Source organism: Lethenteron reissneri, chromosome 14 (assembly GCF_015708825.2).
Source record: "Lethenteron reissneri isolate LAM-NWPU_2019-01 chromosome 14, ASM1570882v1, whole genome shotgun sequence".
Classification (NCBI taxonomy): Eukaryota; Metazoa; Chordata; class Hyperoartia; order Petromyzontiformes; family Petromyzontidae; genus Lethenteron; species Lethenteron reissneri.
Genome location: NC_083792.1, coordinates 3,580,111 through 3,602,230, shown reverse-complemented (window position 1 = coordinate 3,602,230; position 22,120 = coordinate 3,580,111). Strand labels below are relative to the sequence as shown.

The window sequence follows — 22,120 nt, the reverse complement described above, 5'->3', positions numbered from 1 at the left end:
CAGTGGTCAGCAGACCCCAGGTTGATAATTATTAGCTTCGCTGATATTAATTGACCATACTTTAACATGCTGCTCAGTGCGGTTGGTAAAAGCTGAGAGAATACCGGTGTGGGAGCATGGTAGCACCATACAAATATGTACTTTGCTGAACAAGGCCTCTGCTGCCCAGCACACAATCCTATAGCTTGTAATATCTGTTTTGCATGGTGGTCACCAATCTAAAAAACCTTGCTTAGCTTCCAAGATCTGCTGATATTGAACACATTCCAGGTGATTTGATCACAGGCATAATATATATGTAAACAAAATGACATAATTCACATTTAAGTAATTAAGCACAAAAAGTGCAAACAAAACATCTTAAATAAGAAAACATTCGAATAACATTATGTGATTTCCTATTGCTTACACAGACAACGTGATAGCAGTTCTGTCGACTGCTGCTCCGGTGAGCAGAGACAAAACTTTGATCTTCCCATGGTAGGGGCCAGTATTCCTGGGAACCACGATTGTTTACTTTTCACGTAAAAATAATCATTTTACTCGAACCCAGAAGGATAACGTGCCTACCCCTGATGTGGCTTTAACTGATAAACTTCGTCCAGTAAAAGAGCAAGGTTGCAGGAATTAATATTTGTATATGCTTGGCACCCAATGATTTATCAACTCAACCAAGATTCTTACAATCACGATACATGCACTGCATCGTGCGTTCAAGTTTCAATTATTAACAATTTGTGCGAATTATATTCTGATGTTACGTTTAAGGGCTGAAGGACCGAACGAGACAGTGTGTGCACAACACGAGAGAGAGAAAGAGAATGAGAAACAATATCTAACGAGAAATTAAAAACAAAAAAAGTAATTGCCGACATGCGGGCACGCCCGTTAAACCGCGACCCGCACACACTGAACATTCCTGGCTGTTGTGGCAATAAAGCAAGGGAGGACGGGCCAGCTTACTCATTAAGACATTTCAGGGAAGGCTGGCAGCTCTAAAAATAGCATAATCACTTTACAGTACTGAGGGCGCCTCCTCCTCCTCTTTCAATGCGGGCGACAAAAGAAATGCCCAGAAAGGAGCCCTTTTTCCAAAGGTCGTGCAAAACCATGTCCTGTACGGCACATCAGTATACTCTCCCCGTCGGCTTCTGCGATCTTCCTCCCACGTGTATAACCTCATGCCTGCCCCTCTTTTTGGTCTCTGCTGCATTTGCCGACCACAGTGTATTAGTTAGGGTCATTACGAACGGCCCGTATTGCCTCTCGCGTGCACGCACACACGGCACAGTGAAAAGATTATCCGTTTTTGACGCATGCAGATGGGTCGTAAACCGAACTGCTTTGGAGTGCCACATCTAAGTCATTTTTTTTTTGCAAGCAGTCATTGAGGTAATCATGAAATTCAGGTTGACTGTCAAAGGTCATCAAGAGTCAATTGCATAACAATAATTTAAATAATACAGATATTAATTGTTTACATGAGGCTTCAATGGAGTCAAGAGTGAGGCTCCTGCATTGGGATGTTTGACCAAATAAATTTACATTCATGTTTAGAACATGGGAGAAGATGCAATACTCACAAGTTCTTCGACGATTAGTTCAAGAACCCACACTTTCGAGGAGATAATACTGAAAGCTCCACATAGATAAATACAAAATGCCATTGCCATATTTCCATCTCCTGGCTACCTCGCAGCCCATGCATACAACATCTGGTATATCCACAGGAAGTCTCCAATCCAAGTACTAACCCAGGCTGAAATCCCTACTTAGCTTCTGAGAGTCAAAGAGATCGAGCACATGCGGGGCCATTTGGTCACTGCTAACCACCAGTGCATCCCTCCTCCTCCTTCTCGCAGTCGTTGTGTGAAGGTGACACTAGACCTCCTAGGATCACTATTACATCGTCCCACACCATGTGGCTTTAGGGCTTTTCGTTGGCCACCAACCTCAGGGTGCCACCCCATCATCTGCTTCAATAGCATGGCCTCCTAGTACAGTGGGTTCTGCTATGACGTGTTGTCACAACGAGAATTGGATGTAACGCGATTCGAGTGAAGAGAACTACGTTGCACGAGTAGGAATAAGCCGTTGTACGGCTGCCTCGGGGCAACATCACACACGGCGGGATGCTGATGGATGCTTCTAGATGCTACCCACGCGCTTCAGTCTTTGTTCAGCCTGCATACAAATCTCACGTGTTATCGTGGACTGTGCTTCACCCTATATTATATATTATTTCTTATATTATAACGTTGTGTTCTTCAGGAATGCAACAACCGCGTTAACGGAGAACAGGCTGTACTGCTATGTAAATGTTTGTGGTTGTGCTGTTAGTTTTCCGATGTGTTTTCGGGTTCTATCGCAATTGTTGTTCCGAATGAAAGTCTCCACGTGCCGGGCGTTTCGTTAGCAACATTTTCCTTCCAGCACACGGCAGAAAAATCACCTCCTGTAAAAGCTCCCGGCACGTGGAGCGAGATATCATACATCATGGCAACAGTCACACTACTGCTGCTGTGTGTTGTGGCTCGTCTCTAATTTTCCATTCGTGAACACGTGCATGTTAAATAAGTGCTGCAAATGAATGGTTACAATGATGCAGAAATCAACAGGGCATTGAATGCCAAAACCAAATCAAGTAACACAAGCATTGAAACTGCCCAAGCAATTAAAACGATAATTGCAGGAGTAACTGATAAATTAGGCAGATTGTACCTGATGATGGTTACTTGTGTTGCAATTGAAACGTCGTATTCAATTATTATTTTATTTAATCTCTTTCTACGTGACTTTACAGAAAGAACCAAAGAGTCGCCAGATGGTTGGAAAAACAAAACATCCAAGTCAGATTTGGCACGGTACATAATATACAGAATTTAATATCTGCTACAAAAGATGTATTACCGAAACTGTCAACAGAAGGTGTGCAGGATTAACTGCACGTGTGGTAAATGTTATGTTCGGCAAACAGGACGAATGATCAGCACGAGACGAAAAGAACAGAGAAATATAAAATTCTCCAAAATGCAACTGTCAGCAGTAGCAGAACAAGCGTGCCAACAAGGACACTCAATTGATTTTGATGTTAAAGTTGTGTGCCAAACTAGCTACTACTGGCCAAGACTAATTAGAGAATCTATCGAAATTGAAAGAAATCAAAATAACTTTAATGTTCTTATAGCTACTAGTGTTGCGTGGAAGTGAATCATCACATAATACATCATTTAAATGCATGCCTACAAAGGGCAGCGTACTTTAATTGGGATTACCATTGGTAGGGCTATTTTAATAACACAATAGACAGGAAGGACAAGTTCAAAGGGCTCGCAGAATGCACATGCATAATATACGTTGCTTTAGTAACCCCCCCCCCCCCCCACATTGTGCAAGAGCGCAGAAGGGTGGTTAACACATCTCAAACTCTATATAAGGAACGAAACAGTAAGACTTCTCCACTAATCTGGCTGTCGCCTGATGAAGCTAGTTGCAATTACTGGAGAAACGTTGTGCTCAGTTTGTAAATGTTGTGGGTTGGCTCTCCAACAGACCGGTTAGTGCTGTACTAGTGACGAATTGGCATGTTCTGTTTATGTGACAACCCTTACTAGTTGGCTGTGTCGGGTGGTGGCGGGTTTTAACGACACATTTATATATTTACGCGATCGAACCCAAAAACCTCTATTATGGATGATATTGGTCACCAAAGCGAGCGTTTTGCACTTTAATCCAAAGCACCAGTTGGAACTGTGGTGTGCACTGTGTGCCAGTATGTGCTAAAAAACAACAGATTGGAAAGTGTCAAAATGGGTAGAGAGCGTCCGTAGTCCTGCCGTAACAAGTGAGTGATTACGGAAAAGTATTCAGAAGTAAATAATGCCACATCCCTACAGGGAGGTGCGCACGATGGGTGCTGTAACTCTTGGGCTCAGCCTCACTGCAGTGACAAGACGGAAGGGACTTGGTAGTCACTTTTCATCATATCCCCGCTAACAAATGCTTTGTTCACCCGGCAGCTGTGATGAGTTTTGGCGAATGGTAATCAATGCCAGCGGAATACACAGCGGCATTGAATTACAAGGTTACTCAGCAGAGAAGTCACCGTTCAAATCGACGCCACCATTGTCAAGTGCTGTCCTGTGGCAGTTTGACCCAAAGATATCACCGAAATAAAAGCTTGGCGCCTTCTTTTTAAAGCAGGCTCAGTGAAAGATAGAACCGAGGCAAAGGATGATTCACCCTCCCTATGATTCTTCAAAGTGAAGTTCTATTAATTTCTCTCTCATTTGTAGTCTGCCTTGTCCGTTTGTTCTTCATTACTCACTACATACTTGCTAAACACATATATGAAATATGCAAAAATCCCCAACAGAATCCTCCCACGCAGTTATGTGCATGGATTGTGAATGTACATATTGATTTTAACTGATCAATCCACGAATCATCACCAGCTTATAAGCTACACCTGTTCGAATTGCACATCCGATGAGCGCGGTTGGCTACATACGGTGCGAAAGAAGTTGAAAATAGATACATACAAACGTCCTTCGATTCAGGCGTACGGCTGGAACAAAGTGCCTGACACTTGCAAAAAAAAAGTTCTATTGTTTTTTTACCCGAACAAATGTTGCACGTTACATATGTGGGCCAATTCAAAACAAGTACAATTTTGGGTTAACCGTCACTGGCTCGAGACATGAGTTATATTGATGGAGCCGTGACAGGGAGTGCCATTTTTAGGAGAGACATGTGTACCTTCGGCAATGCCTGTACAGATAGTACCCGAGTTACGATGCTCCGACTTACGATATTTCGATCTTACGATAGCGATAGCGATACGACAAAATTGTAAAATATTTTACATTTCGCGCGGCAGGCAAACGCAGCAGCGTACGAGGTACGATACTGTACGTTGGGACGCTGCCGGGATGTACGCATCTCCCGCCTTGTGTGGTGATGCCTCACTCTCACCAGCGGTCGACGGAGTTAAGTTGTCTCAGTGTTAGCAATACAGTATTGTAATTAATAAATACATACAGTATATAGTTTATATAGTATGGTACTGTAAATTGCTCTTTTTTGCTAAATTATCACCATTCTTTAAGACTCCTGGGTAGAGGCTAGGCCATCTTCGACTTACAATATTTTTGACTTACGATGGGGGCGTCGTAACGCATCTCCATCGTAAGTAGAGGACTACCTGTATTATAAATGTAAACAATTATCCATAAAGGACTCTTTAAAAAGATGACTCCGTTTTAGATGAAGATATATTCACCTCCAATCTCACTGTCTCATTTGAATTAGATCTCGTTTATTGAATCACGTCTGTAGAGCATCGTTCACTTCATTAGCCTAAATGTAACATAAAGAATAGATGGCATATAATCTGCATATCGCGTTAATTACACATCCAAACACTCACAATTTGATACATGTAATATGAACATAAGTATCATCGTTAATCAATCCATCATTACACAATTGATGCCTATGAAACTACAACTATTCGGCACTCCCTTGAAAAAGTATAATCACTCTCACCGAGCTTTCGCCAGGTTAAAGCAGTGACCCACAATCTCTAATGGGCTGAGTTCTACTCGTGTACACCAAGGTTTCGAGGAACCTAAAACTAAGCTAAACGATTTTTATTTTACCAGGTAAGGCCCACGGAGTTACATAGCTCTTTTTCAGAAGCAACCTGACCACAAATGATAGCCCAATAAAGTCGCTTATCATGTGGAAATTAAAAGCAGGCAAATATTCTAAACGGACGTTGTTTCTAAATGTGAAGGGAAAACTGAAGGACCCGGAGAAAAATCCACACGACCACCGTGAGAACATGGAAACCCAAAATATTCAAACGTCAGGGTCAGGAATCGAACCCAAGAATCCCGACATACCAGACAAGGAAGTTAAAATCACGCCACCATGACTCCTTGTCCAAGTCCCCTTGAGACTCCCCAGTAAAGCCCATCACAGCAAACAGTGCGGTATGAAAACATGCCCATAGCACTGTGATTTAGGAACAGAGTTGGTGGATGACTAATTGATCATTTATATGGGCACGGAGGAGTCTGCAGGTAGCAGTGCATCAAAAGCAGGTTACTCGTCTAAGTAGAAAGAGTTTGAACATTCTTCATTCATATCAGTCAAAAGTCCCCATCAGGACCCTCCTGAAAATAACCTTGAGATTCAGTGACACTCTTCGGCCAAACATCCAAGTGTAACTGAATAGTTATTGATGGTTGTGTCTTCCTTTCAGGTATTTGATGCGACAAGCAACCGATGGAAATCCTCCTCCTCCTCCATGCTTTAATGTATCAGTGCCACTTTGCAGACCCCTCCAAATAACACCTGCAGACTCCTGATTGAGCAGCCGAAAACCTCAAATTTGTCTGTGCATCTAATTTAAGGCAAAGCCATTGCCAACGTCACCATTACCAACACTGGAGAAAATTGCCAAAAACTAAGTTTTTGGTCATTTGGTCAAGATTACAATCTGACCCAGTGAGTACAATTGTGGTGCAGAGGAGCAGATGCCGTGCAGAAATGAGGAACACGAACTGGTTTCCAGTGATCACAAGGCTGGATCGGGTAAAAAACCGAAGATGTGAGCAAAAAGATAAGAGCGGTGGTAACCATTGCGGACAGGCTGAAAGCAAAAGGAAAACAGCACCGCGGAAAAAAGGCGATGAAAGTGGAAATATCGGTGGAGATGGAGAGTCAGGCCGAGAGGTGGTTTGTAGTGGTCAACCAGGTTGTGAAGGACTCAAGTGTACACGGAAATGGGCCAGGACAGGAATTAGTGGATAAAGGAAGGCAGACCAAACCCAACACGGGTGAAAGAAGAAATACATCAGAATGAAGGCGTAGTGTGGATACAGGAGGGAGGGAGGCACCTTCCCAAATCCGCCAACGCCAATGATCTCCTCGAGGAGAAGCTGCGTGAAGGGAATCTCCACGGGGGGCACGTAGTCGCAAGGGCTTCGTCCTCTGCAGCCTGTTGAAGCTGGGCTTCCGTGTGACGTAGTTGCTGGGGAAGATGCCAACTCGATCCTCGATCTTTCCCGTCCACCAGCCCTCGTCGCCCGACACCTTCGCATCCTGAAAGTGGCACAGGGCATGGCGTGCGTTTACGTTCAGTGCTTTTCATTTTTAATTTTGCACGAAACAATGTGTTTGTTTGTTTAATTTACGCAAAACAATTTGGTTTAATATAGCTCCTAAATGCAAGCACATTTCATGACATTGTACAGGACGACAGTAAGTATGTATGTTTTAATATAGAAAAAGAGTAATTCAGCCACAGCCAGAGAAAAAGTGAGAGTCTTCACCCTGGAGTTAAACAAGGGCAGGGAGTTCAACAGGTAGGGGAAGGGAGTTCCAGACTATGGGGGCAGCAGGGGAACTAGCAACATTTATAAGAGTATCAGATAAGCAACGTTGACGTTTAGAATATAACTCTTAAAGAAAGCGCAGTGCACGGTAAAACCTCGTCGATTCAAACGGCAACTATTTGGAAATATTTCGAATCACACATTTTACGTTGGATTTTGGTAAAAGCTAATTGTGTGCAGAAATATGAAAGCATAATCATGGGGGGGTGGCAATGGCCCAGTGGTTACCACCATTTGCCATGATCCCAACAACCAGAGTCTAAACTAGTCTTGGGGTCCTCTCTCCTTCACCAGCTTGCAATGACCAGCATGGTAAAGTATGGTCAAGAAACTTAAATTATTGACATATTGCTGGAAGGTCATCATCCCCTTAAGACTGCCAAAGGGCTGTCATTATAATTATCATGATATCTAAAAAATGAGCTGCATCAGCAAATCGTGTCCCCAAGTATTATGATTTTTTTGGGGTTACATAAAGGTACACACATTGTTATTGGCGAATTAGTCATAAATCAGTCATCAATTTGTTATCCATTAATCATGTGTCCATATGGCTGTGTGACATACATTCAACAACGTTACGCAATGATACATTCTCATAAAAAGCTCGTCAACCTCGTATTTGCTCATGCCCCCCCCCCCCTTGCAAGCATTATTCCTAATCGATTAACGAATCAGAAAAAAACGGTTTGTGATGAGTGGGACACACACAGCATAGGCGGACGGTGGGTTTCAGAGACAGCTGTTTCAGTGGCAAGAGGTGGGTGATCGAGGGGGCCAGATAGTGGAATACTACAATACCTTAAGCCCTCTCCCGTTCCAATGACGTATGCGTGCATCATCAGTTTTTTTTCTGATTCCAGTTTGGATTACATATGTTTAGGTCATCGCAATCAAATGGGAATCGTATCGATTCCGAACGGAAGCGGAAGTAAAAGACCATGGGGCAGGGCGTATGGCACAGTTTGCCGGTACCTATTGTAGAGTGTGATAGTGTCACGATAGTTCTCTGCGGTGAGCACAACAGAATGTCTTCAAAAACAGCAGCACTATGCCTCTAAATAGGATGAACACCTAACCACTTGAGCGTTCCGAGATTGAGCGGTGAACGGGACACACCCTGTAACTTGCAGAAGTCTCAGAACGGGAAAGGGTTAAGAAGGAATCTTTGTAGGTCATGTCAACTGTGCATAAGGAACTGATGCTGAGGTGGCATCATCAATTGGCAGCGATAACCTGATAACCTAAGGACTTCATCTTGGCATTGATACTCCAGTTGTGCTATCAGATGTCCTGCAATCAGCAAGCGCATTGTCTTGCATTTGGAAATGGCACTGTATGATGGAAACACACGACTACTTCAATGAAAGAGGTGCTCTGCGTAGTTGCCAAACAATGACAATTATTTTCACTATGCCGAAGATTTTCACCAAAATCACGACCTATGAGGATATGTTGGATATTATTTTAGGAAAATGTGTGAAAATTAACATCCCCGATTGTACTGCTACAGTTGGAAGACACCACTTTACTGCAGGACTCACTTCAACAACAGGCTATTCAACATAATCGTCACCAGCAACGAAGTCACCACAACCTCGAAGGGTAATGTTATTTATCTGTCCAAATAAGTCCTCATGGTCGCCAAACTCTCATTAGAAAGGAAGTTCAGGCCATTTCTTGTTGAATGAGTTTTTCACTTGTGAGAGGAAACAAGTCTACTCCAAAAAAAACAGTGACCACATCCAAAAATGTTCCACACAGATACGTTCATGAATCCACTTGCTGTAATGCAATCTCCTGGCCACCTGACAGCCTACCAGTTTAGGAGATTCACAACTCCACGTGATTTATTAATCCTTGCCTCCAGAGCACTGCATCACAGATGTGCGTCAGCAATTTTCGGACCATGCCTTCAGCGGCACAACCATATCCACAATCAGACATCCGTGTTATTTAAACAACATCTCGCCACGGTGGCAAGATGTTCACAACCTTGCCTGGTATACAGGAGGTCACGGGTTCGATCCCAACTCTGACATCTGTATATTTGAAGTATGCATGTTCTGCCCGTGGTCGCGTGGATTTTTCTCCATGGAGGTTTTTCCTCCACATTTAGAAACATCCGTTAATAGAGTATTTGGCTGCTATAAATTTCCATGTGATAAGCCACTTCGTTGAGTTATCATTTGTGGCCAGGTCGCTTCTGAAATTATAAATAAAGGGGAGCGGTGGCGCAGCGGTTAATGCGCTGCGCTATAGACTCGGCGACTTGAGTTCCGATTCCCAGCTCAGTCTAAAATATTAGTGGCAAGTGATATCTGAACTCATCATACTTCTGCGCCCCTCCACTTCACCAACACGTGACGTATGAACCACGGATAAACATGGTTCGCCACAAGTGACAATAAAATGTCACACACAAACACACCCATTTGTTCTGGATTGATTTAACAAGGAGATCGTTAACGGTGCTGGGGACGAGGCAAGCATCGCTATGCAACCCAATGGCTACATTTTAGTGCCTCGTTTATATTGTTTGTAATTTTTCATCTCATTTACTCCACGAGCCAAAAATGTAAATAGTATATCATGTGCCTATAACTCGCATCCATAGCAAATATTCGATTCTTCCACGCATGCTTTGCGAGCGATTATATTCGTGATTATCGTTCATGCCAACGAGCAGCACGAAGTTTCGATATTGGTTGTGGACCGGAAGGTGGAACTTCGATGGGACATGCAGTCCCTTTGCAGATCAGATTAAAACAGGAGAAAAAACACCGAAAGGTGAAAATGAAAACACACACACGAATCGCACATCTGACGAATGTCAAGAATGTACAACTGCAGAACAAAATGAGCACCACCAAACAAGCCCCCCACCCTGAAATAAAGGTGCAATAAAAGTTCCCAGCAAAAGTTTATATGCACTTGGCGTTTGCTTGTAAATTATTTTAAAAAGTCCTAGTGCCCCCACGCACGACACTGGGCGGTGTCCATCTCTGTAGCTGGCTCTGAGCCACGTGTGGGAATTTCACATTCTCATGGCAGGACCAAGTCTTTTCCTACTTCACACAGCAAATAATAACGCAGCCTCGTCGGAACGCGTGTAAAATATACATCGATATATCTGGCCAAGTTGATTCTTACACTCTTGAATGGTACGTATTACAATCGATTATTTTCGGTGTGTGTGTGTGTGGTATTTATTGCAATTTTTTCGACGTGACCACTGGAGTCACTCGAAGTGCTGCCAACACCACAATGTAACAAAAAGCTATTTTTATTCAACTTACTTTTTTTTGGTCTTTAACCCCCCCCCCCCCCCCCTCAATGTATTCCAATTGTGCTGTCGGCATCACGTCAAGAGGAGCAATTCCATTCGGAAACCTCGCACGGCAGCCCCCACGTGTCAGAATGGCTACAGAGGATATGTTTACACTACTCCTGAAAAATCACTCAAGTGGCCTTTTAATCCTTCACACACTCTGCTTTTAAATTGCTTGTCACACAACAGCAGATAGTTTCACATTCTCGGAGAGAATTCAGCCAATTTTAATATAGGTTGGGTTTCTTGTATGCAGTCAATGGTGACCATCAACTCACTGCACTTGAGAACCCAGCTTAATCACAGAGAGCTGCCAGATTCAAACCCAAGATTTTAGTAAGGGACAGCTGCCAGAGCCAAATAATTTTTTCCCATCAAATTGTGACCCCCCAATAGTGACAATTCATCAAAATGTGACGCGGGCGAATCACTGCGTGCCTAATCACCAGCCTGTGGTCATTTTACCAACCCCTATACGAACAATTACGCATAAAATAGCCTTGGCTAGGATGTGAATTCACAATTTCACATCCAGGAGCCTGGTTCTGCTACCTAAGGGAGGGTTGTGTGCCAACCATTTTTTGAATGCTGCATGCTATTAAAGACATGCGTTGTCCATATGCATGCTGTATTTGCGCTAAGTTAATGATGTATTTGCATTCAGTTCAGTTCACTGTATTTTGTTCATCAGAACATTGTATTTCGTCCAGAATTTTGAGAATTGGTTGAATTTAGACACGATGTAAATATAAATTATATTGTAAATAGGCCACCAATCACTCACTTATAGAGCCAAACAATGCAGTTGCAAGATCACAGGAAGATAAACGATGAAGAGATGTCAGGTATAGGGCTCCATGGTGTGCGTTGACATTTGGTTGCTGTCTATAATAAAATTCTAGATTAGAAGTTTTCGTGACTGCAAGAATCCATACTCTTTTGTTCTTTCGGTAAAGTCACATAGGTAAAAAATAAAATAAAAATACGAGATAAAAATAGAAAAAGTAAATTAAATCCCGACGTTTCGATTGCAACAACAAGCAACCATCATCAGGTGTGAAAATCACAGCTAGAAAATGTTTACTAAAGTGGGAGAAATGCCGGGGCTAAGGAGTTTATATAAGTGTGGACATCAGGGACTGGGACATGAGACTGTGCGGGGGGAAGGGGGAAAGTGGGCGGGGCTAGAAATTTTCTAGCTGTGATTTTCACACCTGATGATATTGCTTGTGTTGCAATCGAAACGTCGTGATTAAATTTACATAGATTTATTTATTAATTTTTTCGAAAGAACCAAAGAGTATGTCTTTAGTAAAACTCAAAAATTAGAATACTCTGTTGGGTGCATACACTCCTGCAACATAAATGGATAATCGGCGATGTTTCAGGCAATTGTCCTTCTTCGAGGCTCATGTGCAATGAAGAGTGCTGTTTGTTAATTGTGCTTGTGCACCACCTGCTAATGTAGCATCATCAAATAATTTCCAATATGAATGGAAGTAGAACACTTTAACAAATTATACTCATTTGCTATTACTTGATCGTGACTCAGCAGAAATTATTAACCCCTTTTTTAGCGTTTACCACTTATCTATAAAAAAAAATAGGGGGAAATTACCGATCAATGTAAAATGTATCATCGTCAACAGTTGCAAAAATGTAACTCGTGTAGCCAAGTACAATGACGGCCACACCTTCCCCACGATCTTCATTGTGGCAGTGACCCTAACGGTTGAATAGCAGAGGGGGGGTTAGTCCTCCGTGCCTTGCAGCTATAGTATTGTGTTCCACAACCTGTCACATCCCTAGGAATGCGCTGTGCGTTTAAATAAGAAGTGTCGAAAGGTGGCAACTCCATTGTCACTTTCTCTGTCTCTTCAGTCGGTCCAGTTTGGCCAGATACGCCATGCCACAAAGTGCACTTCAAGGAAGGGCCATGTTTCACAGGGCCGCTCGGAATTGCAACGGAAAGAGATGGACTCTCTTTCTGCAGTTGTTTTTTTTAAGCACTAAACGCGGTTGGCGAGAGAAGCCACATGATAAGCCCCCGCAGTCCACATCGCGCAATTATACATTTCCCCCGACAGCCAGCGTGGCACCTTCGAGCAATATATCTTTGCAAACTATCCTGGCCTGTGGTGGCGTGTGCGGTTTGTCGACTCGTTTGTCAGTGCCATGGGAACAACTAAAGTATCTCCCCCCCTCCACCAGTTTCCCACAAGGGCCCTGTGCATCATAGCAGCGAGCAGCGATTGTGTTTAACGAAGGCAAGTTGAATTGTGGACTGCTCTAAACAGCGACCGTTTTTTTCTATTTACGCAAAAATGCCACGTTAAATTCACTGTCGCTTTCACGAAATTCAGGAAGGCCCTGTATTAAAACACACCAGCCTTAAGTGCTTCCTGTTACACTGTGCATTGAGCTAACATCGTGCATTTGTGTTCAACAGCACCTGAGGCTAACAACGTATAAAAAAATACATTCCTGCAGTCACCTGGTCATTTGAGCTTGGAATGATCAGTGCATGGCATCTGTGGTAAAGTGGTCGCAAAAGAACTTATGATATGATCATTCACAAGATAATGCCATTGTGTGCTTATACAATGTACTTCCTCGGTAGATGAGATGTTTCGTACCATACTTTTTTTGCACTCTAAGTATACCTTACCGAGCAGCATTATGGAAAATGCTCCACCAACCACAATGACACAGTGGGAAGTCTTAGATTCACCAGTGCATTAAAGAAGGGTTGTAAAGTATCATTACATTTTAACCCAGGTTTTACTTGTAAAAGATGTTAAATCCGTCATCATGTCTGGCACACACCGACAGCTATATTTAAGTAATAGCCAACTATACTGGTGGCGGCATGGCCATAAAAGTTGTGGACATTGAATTCCTGGCATCTGCAGACTCTTTCCTTCCCTGTGAGTTATATTATTTTGAATGATTGTCTTCTGTGGAAATGAATCTTGTCAATCACTACATTTCCAGATATTTACAAAGTAAAACTCACAGGAAAGGAAGGAGTCTCGATTCCAGGACCTCAACGCCCACAAATTTTATGATCATGACACCCACGTATCCGACTACACGTAACATACATCCGTCAGCATGTCAAGATATTCTGATTGGATCATTTCTGTATTGTACCTATTACGCAGTTTGAAAGGCGTAGCATAATCGTAAAGTACACATCGTGGAGTGTACATTGACACGTACAGCAAACGTGCGCGCGTGCCCTCACAGCTATGACCTTGACAGATATGAAAGAGCATTACTCCCCAAGCAATACAAGCTATATTACACATTCCAAGGTATGCAATAACTTGAGCCACACAGCACACAGTATATTATACAGCGATATACTGTTTAAATATGCACACGCACACGTAAAAAGTACAGGACGTAATAAGTTACACGGTGTCACAATTCAACAACCACGGGGCTCTCGTTCTGTTTAATGACAAAAAAAAAACTCGCGGCAGGTTCATCTGCGTTTTTGCTCCCCTTTACTTTGACTGAAACAAAGACTGACCAATTAACTTTCTAGCTGCGACCTTGGTGGAAGGCAACAAAGCGAGTAAGCGGAACACTAAAATAAACATATAAGTGAAGGCGTGGGTGCCGGACACTCCTAGCGGCATCATTCTACATTCCTGTGCAGCAAAACTCGCCTATATACCGTGTCCCATTTATCACACCCTGGTTAATGTGTTACCGGGTGCACGGGCACGCACGGACGAGCAAGCCAGCCAGCGCATCACCTGGCGCCGGCGGCAGACACGCGCATCACCTGGCAATGCTGCCACAAGACATCCGGCCGTGACAGCGGCGGAGTCACGGCAAAAAGTGTCCAAAACCCCCCTCCCACCCTCCAGTGACTTGCATCCCACTGAGATTTTTGCACACGGTATTGATATACGGTGCTTTTTCTGGAAGACTTTGCTGTTTTTTCCTGGATTTTTCTGTTTGCGCCTAGTCACTTTAAGATGTTTCTTGTTCATGTTTTTGTTTGTTGCGGTTGCACCCGATTCAAGAGCCAAATGGCTCACAGGGCTATACCAAATAAATGAATCTGAAAAACTGAAACAGTCATAATCAGGGGGTAGCGAGCAGGCCTGTTAAGAATCAACCTGCCGCTCGCACGATCCAATAAACTTTCCCGATTCAGGGTCACGATGCGATGCAAGAATCGATTCTATATTTGGCGGTCGCGTAGTGGCCTTTAGTTATTTCGGGGTCACATGAAGCCATTACACTCGTCCTTGCGATTATATAAACTGTCCAAATTGTCAGGCTTCTGTGACCAATATTAGCCATGATAAAGGTGTTTTTGGGTTACATTAACCCCCCTGTGGTTTTCGCACCTGATAGGCTCACAGTGATGACCTCACCTTTATTCTATTTAAGACCATAATCAGGAAGACTATTTCACAATTCCGGCTAATTGCCTGATGAAGCTGGTTGTAAGCACCAGAAAAATGTTGTACTCGAATTGTAAATGTTGTGGGTTCTCTCCAACACACTGGTGTGCTGTCGTAACTAATTGGCACGTTTTGTTTACGTGATAAACCTTAATAATTGGCTGTGTCGGGTGGTGGCAGGTTTAACAACACATTTATATTTTTGTGATCGAACCCCAAAAAAAAAACTTCATGGCCAAATGTCAGGGTTGCAAATTGATTGAAGAATCGATTATGTATTTGTGGTGAATAGTCATCAGCAGCTACAGGGACCACGTGATGCCAATATGCACATTCTAGTAAATCAAAAATACAGGTGCTTGATTCTAACAAGTACAATACAATGCGCATCTATCGTTGAGTGTAATTATTCATTCGAATTGATCAAATGATCCGTTGTTACCCGCCTTATTAAACAGATAAATAACTTAAAATTGGTGGGGGTTTTGTTAAAACTTTTGCAGTTAGTTAATGCCAAGCACTCACACAAACTTTATATCTTTAAGGTCAAAAGTTGACCAACTAGTTTAGTCCTGTCAGGCTTCAAAATGTTACTGTGGTTTGAATCAGACCATTCAGGATTTCGTGGATAAATTAAACCATCTCCGTACTCTCCTCCAACCGCTCGGCCTGTTACATCCAAGGGAGCCAATGGAAATTCGTTGAAAATCAAGTGGTCATCAAGTTATGTAGCAGGTCCCCGCCATGAGAATGTGGAATTTATACCAATGTCCTCTGGGTTGCCAACAGGGGCACTGCAAATTGCACATGATTCTTTTGAGCAGAGGTACCAACGTTCCCCCTCATTTATAAATAAGCACGAGGTGCATGCCATAAGAGAAACTAACAAAATGTTTAACATTTCAAATGAGCATGGAATATGGTGCTTATCTCCAAGAGCTGCCTTGAACCAGTCAGCGGTGGACATTCCACTTTCGCATGGCAGAGGCAAACCTATTCACTGGATGATCACTGATGACGTCCAACAAAGCGGTACTCACTTCAAAGACCCGAAAGGGACGATGGACTCAGTGAACCACTGACCGGGATTGAACTCGCAACCTTCCGATTGTGAGTCAATCACTCTCACCACAGAGCCGGCTGACCACAACGCGCCACAAGAAAACGAAATCCTGCTGAATTTTAATCGGTGGTAAAATATGCCAAGGTGAGTCACTGCCCCATACACGGCTAGAAGCAGTGGGTAAATTTGGCCGCGTCACTGTTTAACAGGACTGTGGTGGTTCATGCCTCTAAACAAATACTCTGAATGCAAGAGTTGGTGGATCACACGCACATTTGTATAATTCTCAAACCCAATCCACTATGACAGCAGTATAGCAACCACGTTCACGAACCAATCTTTGAGGATCTCCTCAGTTTATGCGCAAGGAAGAACGGCTGTTGTCCAAAACCTCATCTACATTTTTTCCCTTTTACAGCAGTGCTACTGATAAATGTGTTGAGTTTTTTTTATTTGTAGTGCTGGCTAGATCATGGCTGATGAATTTGGAATTGGCCAAATATCCCAATGCTGAACAAAACCAAAAATATATGTATTTCTTAAAATGTTAATTTCATGAAGGCTTTTCTGGATAAATAGTAAGAATTATCTGAAATGATCCTCCAGCATTAATGTTACATGTTAACAACATACATTTTATGTAATATTATTTAAAACTTTCCTCTTTAGGCACAACAGTATATCGCTTTTTGCTATAAAGTTTTTCATCAGTGTATGTTTCCTGCAATGGCAGATAGCTTGAAATGGATGAAGATAAAAGAACAGAAGCTGAAAGTACACAGATTAGCGTGAAGATATACATGCTTGGAATCACACTGAGACAGAAAGAGGAACTCATGGATCAAGAGAAAAACTTGACTGCTCAGAAGGAGTGTGTGGCCTCGGGCAGGTCATGCCGCCACAAGGGGTGATGGCTGATGGACAAGACTAATGAGGGAGTGGCAGCTGAAAGAGGGAGCACACCCGACTGAGATGGAGCGATGAGATTGGTTAGTGTACGGGAGTTAGATGGAATGTTGCATCCTGGGAAGATAAATGATGGCTACAGCTCTTCATCCACCAGTGGCTAGATTATGGCTACTGTTGATGCAATTTTGATTCCAGGAATCTCTTATTTCTGCAATTTCTCATATAAAAGCCGAATAGGTTTCATTATAGATTTTACAAGGAAGAAATAGATTACAAAATCACACACAGATAAGCAATAGCAGGGACAGTTGTTTTTACAATTTAGTTCCAAGTAGAAATTTATATTTGGGATTTTGGTAACGACATAAGCCCACAATGATAATGTCTTGCAAATTATATCGCACAGTCTTTATCGACAAGTGTGTGGCCGAACAGAGGGCTTGCCATCACAATTCCAATTCTCCAGAGGAATAGACATGTCCAATACAGGATGCCCACATACATAAACCGACAAAACTCAATATTGTGAAAACCAACTTAAGAGTTATTACCATTGGCAGACAGGGCATGACAGTAATTTCTACAGCCTTCATGATATCCTTATCATTGTCCAGCTTCCCATATTCGCCAATAATGTATAATTTCAAAATGACAAGGCCCTTTAATAATATAACAAGGATTATTGCACGTGTATTCATTGAAACATGTAAAAACTAATTTAGATGGTTTTAAAAGGAAACAAAATTGTGGAATCAGGAGTTGAGAAATACCTATATTACACACAGCTCGTCCTAAACGATCTTAATCCCGGGGTTTAAGGCCTATTGTGACAAATGGCACCTATAGCTCGCACAGGTATTATTCTAATATCAACCATTTATTTTTAAACAAATCCATACCTTTCAACCTGTCTATATTGAGCAAAGGCTTATTATATACGGAGTCAAAATCACTAACACAATTTGGATTTGTCGAGCCCTGAAATGCAATCACATCTGAATGATTACCATGGGAATTGGTTGTAAAATATGAAGGTATCGACGTGTTCTACAGTAGTCGTCTTCACTAGCCGATGCAGCCGTGGCAAATACTGCCAGTAATGCTGTGCGCCCAAAACAGATGACTCCGTCTCTCGAGTCAACCAACTGCCTGTCACAATCTGTGACAGCAGTCACTGTGATGGACTCCGCTAATGGCTGGTTGACACAAGAAGGTATCCTGTTGGGACTGAGTGGACAGCAGGCGTTGCCCACACCTATCGTAATATCCTTTGAGTGTGCTCTCTCCAGAACACACGTTTGTCACGGACCACGTGTTTGTCTTTGTGTGGTAGTATCTTGATTTGTTCTGGCCGACTCAGCCTTAAAGTACTACCTGGCGCAGTGTGATGATAGCATCAGCACTGGGAAAACCAAGATGGCCAGGCATGGTGCTAGCCACACCACCGACTTGTGCACAGTGCCGGCTTTGCAAGTGCAGCAATTGTCTCAACAGCCGATGTAGCTACATGCGGGGTTCTTTGCCTTTGTGCCTACATGTGCATGCATCTGTGTGCTTTTATCCGAGTGTCAGGGGAATGATGGGTAGCGGTTATCACACTGCCGATAACCTTGTTTCATTTCGGGGCCAAAATGTACGACACCACTAATTCTTAACCTCTGAACCGATCCCGTGCCTTCCACAAATTGACTCAACCGAACATCAGTAAGTGAACACCAGAAATGGCTAAAGGTGTCCAGGCATGAACGCTGGCTCCATGACTTTGTGTACAATTCCAGTCTTTCCAGTACATAACCCTTGTTTCTTGTATATTGCTGAATATACAATTATAGGAATTTGTTTTTACAATACAGTACATTACTTTATTAAATGTACATGTAATGGCACTGCTGATACGTGGCCAGCTAATATGCAACAATTCTATAGCTGTCCAAATACAATTGTCAATGTACCTCTAACCTTGATATTTTTGTCGTGTTTTTTTTCTTGCAAGCAAGCCCAAGAGCGGCAGACAACGTACGTCTTGCAAAATATCAGAACCCATAACTTCCTCGTGTACTGCACTGCAAATTGACCTTTTGCGTTCGGCGTTTAAAAGATAAGAGGCAATGCTAGATGTGGCATACAACAGTAACAGTCATGTGGGGGAAGATTTATAACTGGCTATGGCGGGAAGCTGTAATAAACACACACATGTTGCGGGAGAGCACGTACAATTGATATTACTGTGAAATAACACTTTAAACTAGTAGTGGCATGTGACACCTGGGTGAGACACAAAGGGGAAAAAGCGAAAAAACAAGACAATGAAAAGGTGCCAAATATTGGTAATTAAAGTATATTTTGAGCACATTTACTGCACACAATATACTTCGTGATAGGAGCTAAGGCATAATGGTCAAACCGTGATCTGGGGGTCAGGTTAAGGTCAAAATGTTAAGTAAGCTTACTCCTGTTACCAATTTGGTTTCTCTATTTTTACAGGAAGCTGCAGTGCTACAGCTTAGGTCCAATTCAACATTGTAATTGCCAAGATCTCTCGGCTCCTTTTTTCGGACAGAAAGGCAAGTGGAATACTCTTTGGGTCTTTCGGTAAAGTCACGTAGATAGAAACATAATAGATCACGACGTTTCGATCGCAACACAGGCAATCGTCTTCAGGTGAGTTTTTCTCTCAGTTAATTTAGTGCAAGGGAGTTGCGCCTTGTATGAGAAAGAAGACGGCTGAAATAAGAGAACAGTTCAAATTATAACCTCTACTCAATATCATATGTTCCTGCATATGAAATATCAAATATAAAGGCAAAACATAACATAGAATTTTTTTTAAAATATTATCAAAATACGACCATCCTTTTAGTGTGGTTGGTTTGAAATGTATTTATGAAAACTAAATTTGTTTAAATATATATTAAACTCAATAAGCACTAATACGTCAAATAACGCTCTCAATGTCTATACAGTTAATGATAATTACGATGACACTGCCATTCCCACGAACGAGATTGTACGACGCAAATGGCAAATAATTGTCCTGATGCCAACGGCAGAGCCACAGCACCATACTCACGAAACTGTAAACATAAACCAGGCTGACATTGCCCGGCCCCAACTCCAGGAGGAACCTGACTTGGGTCTGTGAACGCCATTGTCATCTCAACAAACAAGAGGAATACAAAACAAATACAACTCTACCGACTTATACTGGGGGCCCACAATAGAGAAGGGGCTCCTCTCGAACCGCAGTGCGAAACGCAAGACGGGACGAGTGGCGGTAGCTGCCGGGTGTGTAGGCGGTGAAACTGCACCGGGGCTGAGAATGGTCCAGTTGCCAGGCGACTTAAAGAAGTGAAATTGAACAGGGGGTGAAGTGTGGGTCACCCATGCCAACCACACGAATACACCGCTGCTTATGACGCCGGGAACATTTCACCGGCAGCACATTCACACACGGGTCTATCCAAATGCACTGATCACCATAGAACACAATGTAACAAAAATCCGACGATGTTGATGGGGCCACGTTGGAAGAAAACACCTTCACCAGCTAACCACACTGCAGTGACAACGTAATAACACTACGACGAGCTGCAATGCTGGGCCCCCCTTGTAGATAAAAAATAAACCTTCAAGGCATTCTTTCACCCTGTCTCCTAGCTGATGTGTGCCTTTAATGACTCTAGAGATCCAACCTGCAGAGGGCCTTCTTGCTCTCACCATTGCACTGCTACCTCAATATTCGGCCCCACCAAACAGCGGCCAATCACCTGGTCTCCCATCTGCTGCGTGTGACCACGGCCACACCAAACCCAGCTGATGTTGCCGGAGACCGACCTGCAATTGGACATGACCCCCCCCCCCCACACACACCATTGCAGTCATCTCAATAACTCAGTAAAAACCCTAACGATGTTGTTGTTGCTGGGGGGAGGGTGGGTGAAGGTTGAGGGCCCACCTTGGAGAGGACTTCAACCTGGTCTCCCCGCCGCAAGGTGAGCTCATCATCGGCGCTCGCCTCGTAGTCGAAGACCGCGGTCCACAGGAAGGGGTTGGTGCCACCACGGGGTCTCACGGAGCCCTCGGCCCGGCTCGGGGACTCGGCCTGGATCCCCGCGGGCCCCGCCGCGTCGTCCTCCTCCTCCTGCATGGGGGGCGCCCAGGAGGCCTCGCCACCCGGCCCGGCCGCGGCATCAAAGGAAGAGGGGACGAGATGGAGGAGGGGACGAGATGGAGGAGGGTGGAGAAATGGGGATGGGGGGGGGGGATGGAGGAGAGAGGTGCGGGTAGAGAGAGGCAATGTGCGCTGGTGGAGGAACCAGTGGCTGGCTGGCTGGGGGGTGAGGTGGTGTGGACCGAGGAGGAAGTACGGAGGAGGGTCTGAAGTGGATTGGGACGCGATATCTCCTTTGAAGATTCTTGTTGTTGTTCGTCTATGACGGGGAGCAAATAAGAAGGTTGTGGAACGTTGCTGATCTGAGATGTTGGAGAGACAATCGGTGATGTGGCGAGGGTTGGAGTCTCTGGCGCTTGGGGGCTGCTGATGTTAGCGGCGACTCGGGGACACGCGGAAACTCGCGAGGACGACAATTAACGGGGAAGGGTGACGGACTTCAAAGTGATGAGAGAAGAGTTGCCCAAAGACGTCCAGAGGACGACGGTGATGACGGCGGTGATGACTAAAGGGTTATGAGGAATCCCCAGTCCATAGATCGCAGCCGGCGTACATGGCCCCGTGGCAAACACCGCCTCCACCTCCTCCTTCAACCTCCCCTTGCAGCCCAGAACCTTGCCGTAGGTCCAAGCAGTAGGAGGCGACGATGTGGAGGACGATGGAAAAGATGATGACGACGATGATGATAAGAGGGGATATGGAGGAGATGACAACAGCAGCGGCGGTGATTGAGAGAATGAAGAGACAACGGTCGGGTTGATTCGAGGCGGAGATGATGCCAATGGAGGTGATGCGAGGTGATGACAGAGATGAGGA

General features: G+C 43.7%; 1 protein-coding gene across 1 annotated transcript in view; it reads right to left on the bottom strand.

The window, feature by feature from the left end:
• Nucleotides 1–21,430, bottom strand: part of LOC133342264 (mitogen-activated protein kinase kinase kinase 9-like) — a 69,387-nt gene extending 47,957 nt beyond the window's left edge. The window contains 3 exon segments of the mRNA XM_061551311.1: nt 6,906–6,987; nt 6,989–7,110; nt 21,089–21,430. Coding sequence (XP_061407295.1) covers nt 6,906–6,987; nt 6,989–7,110; nt 21,089–21,280 — 396 coding nt within the window. The 5' untranslated portion in view covers nt 21,281–21,430.
• Between the last annotated feature and the right edge of the window lie 690 nt (nt 21,431–22,120).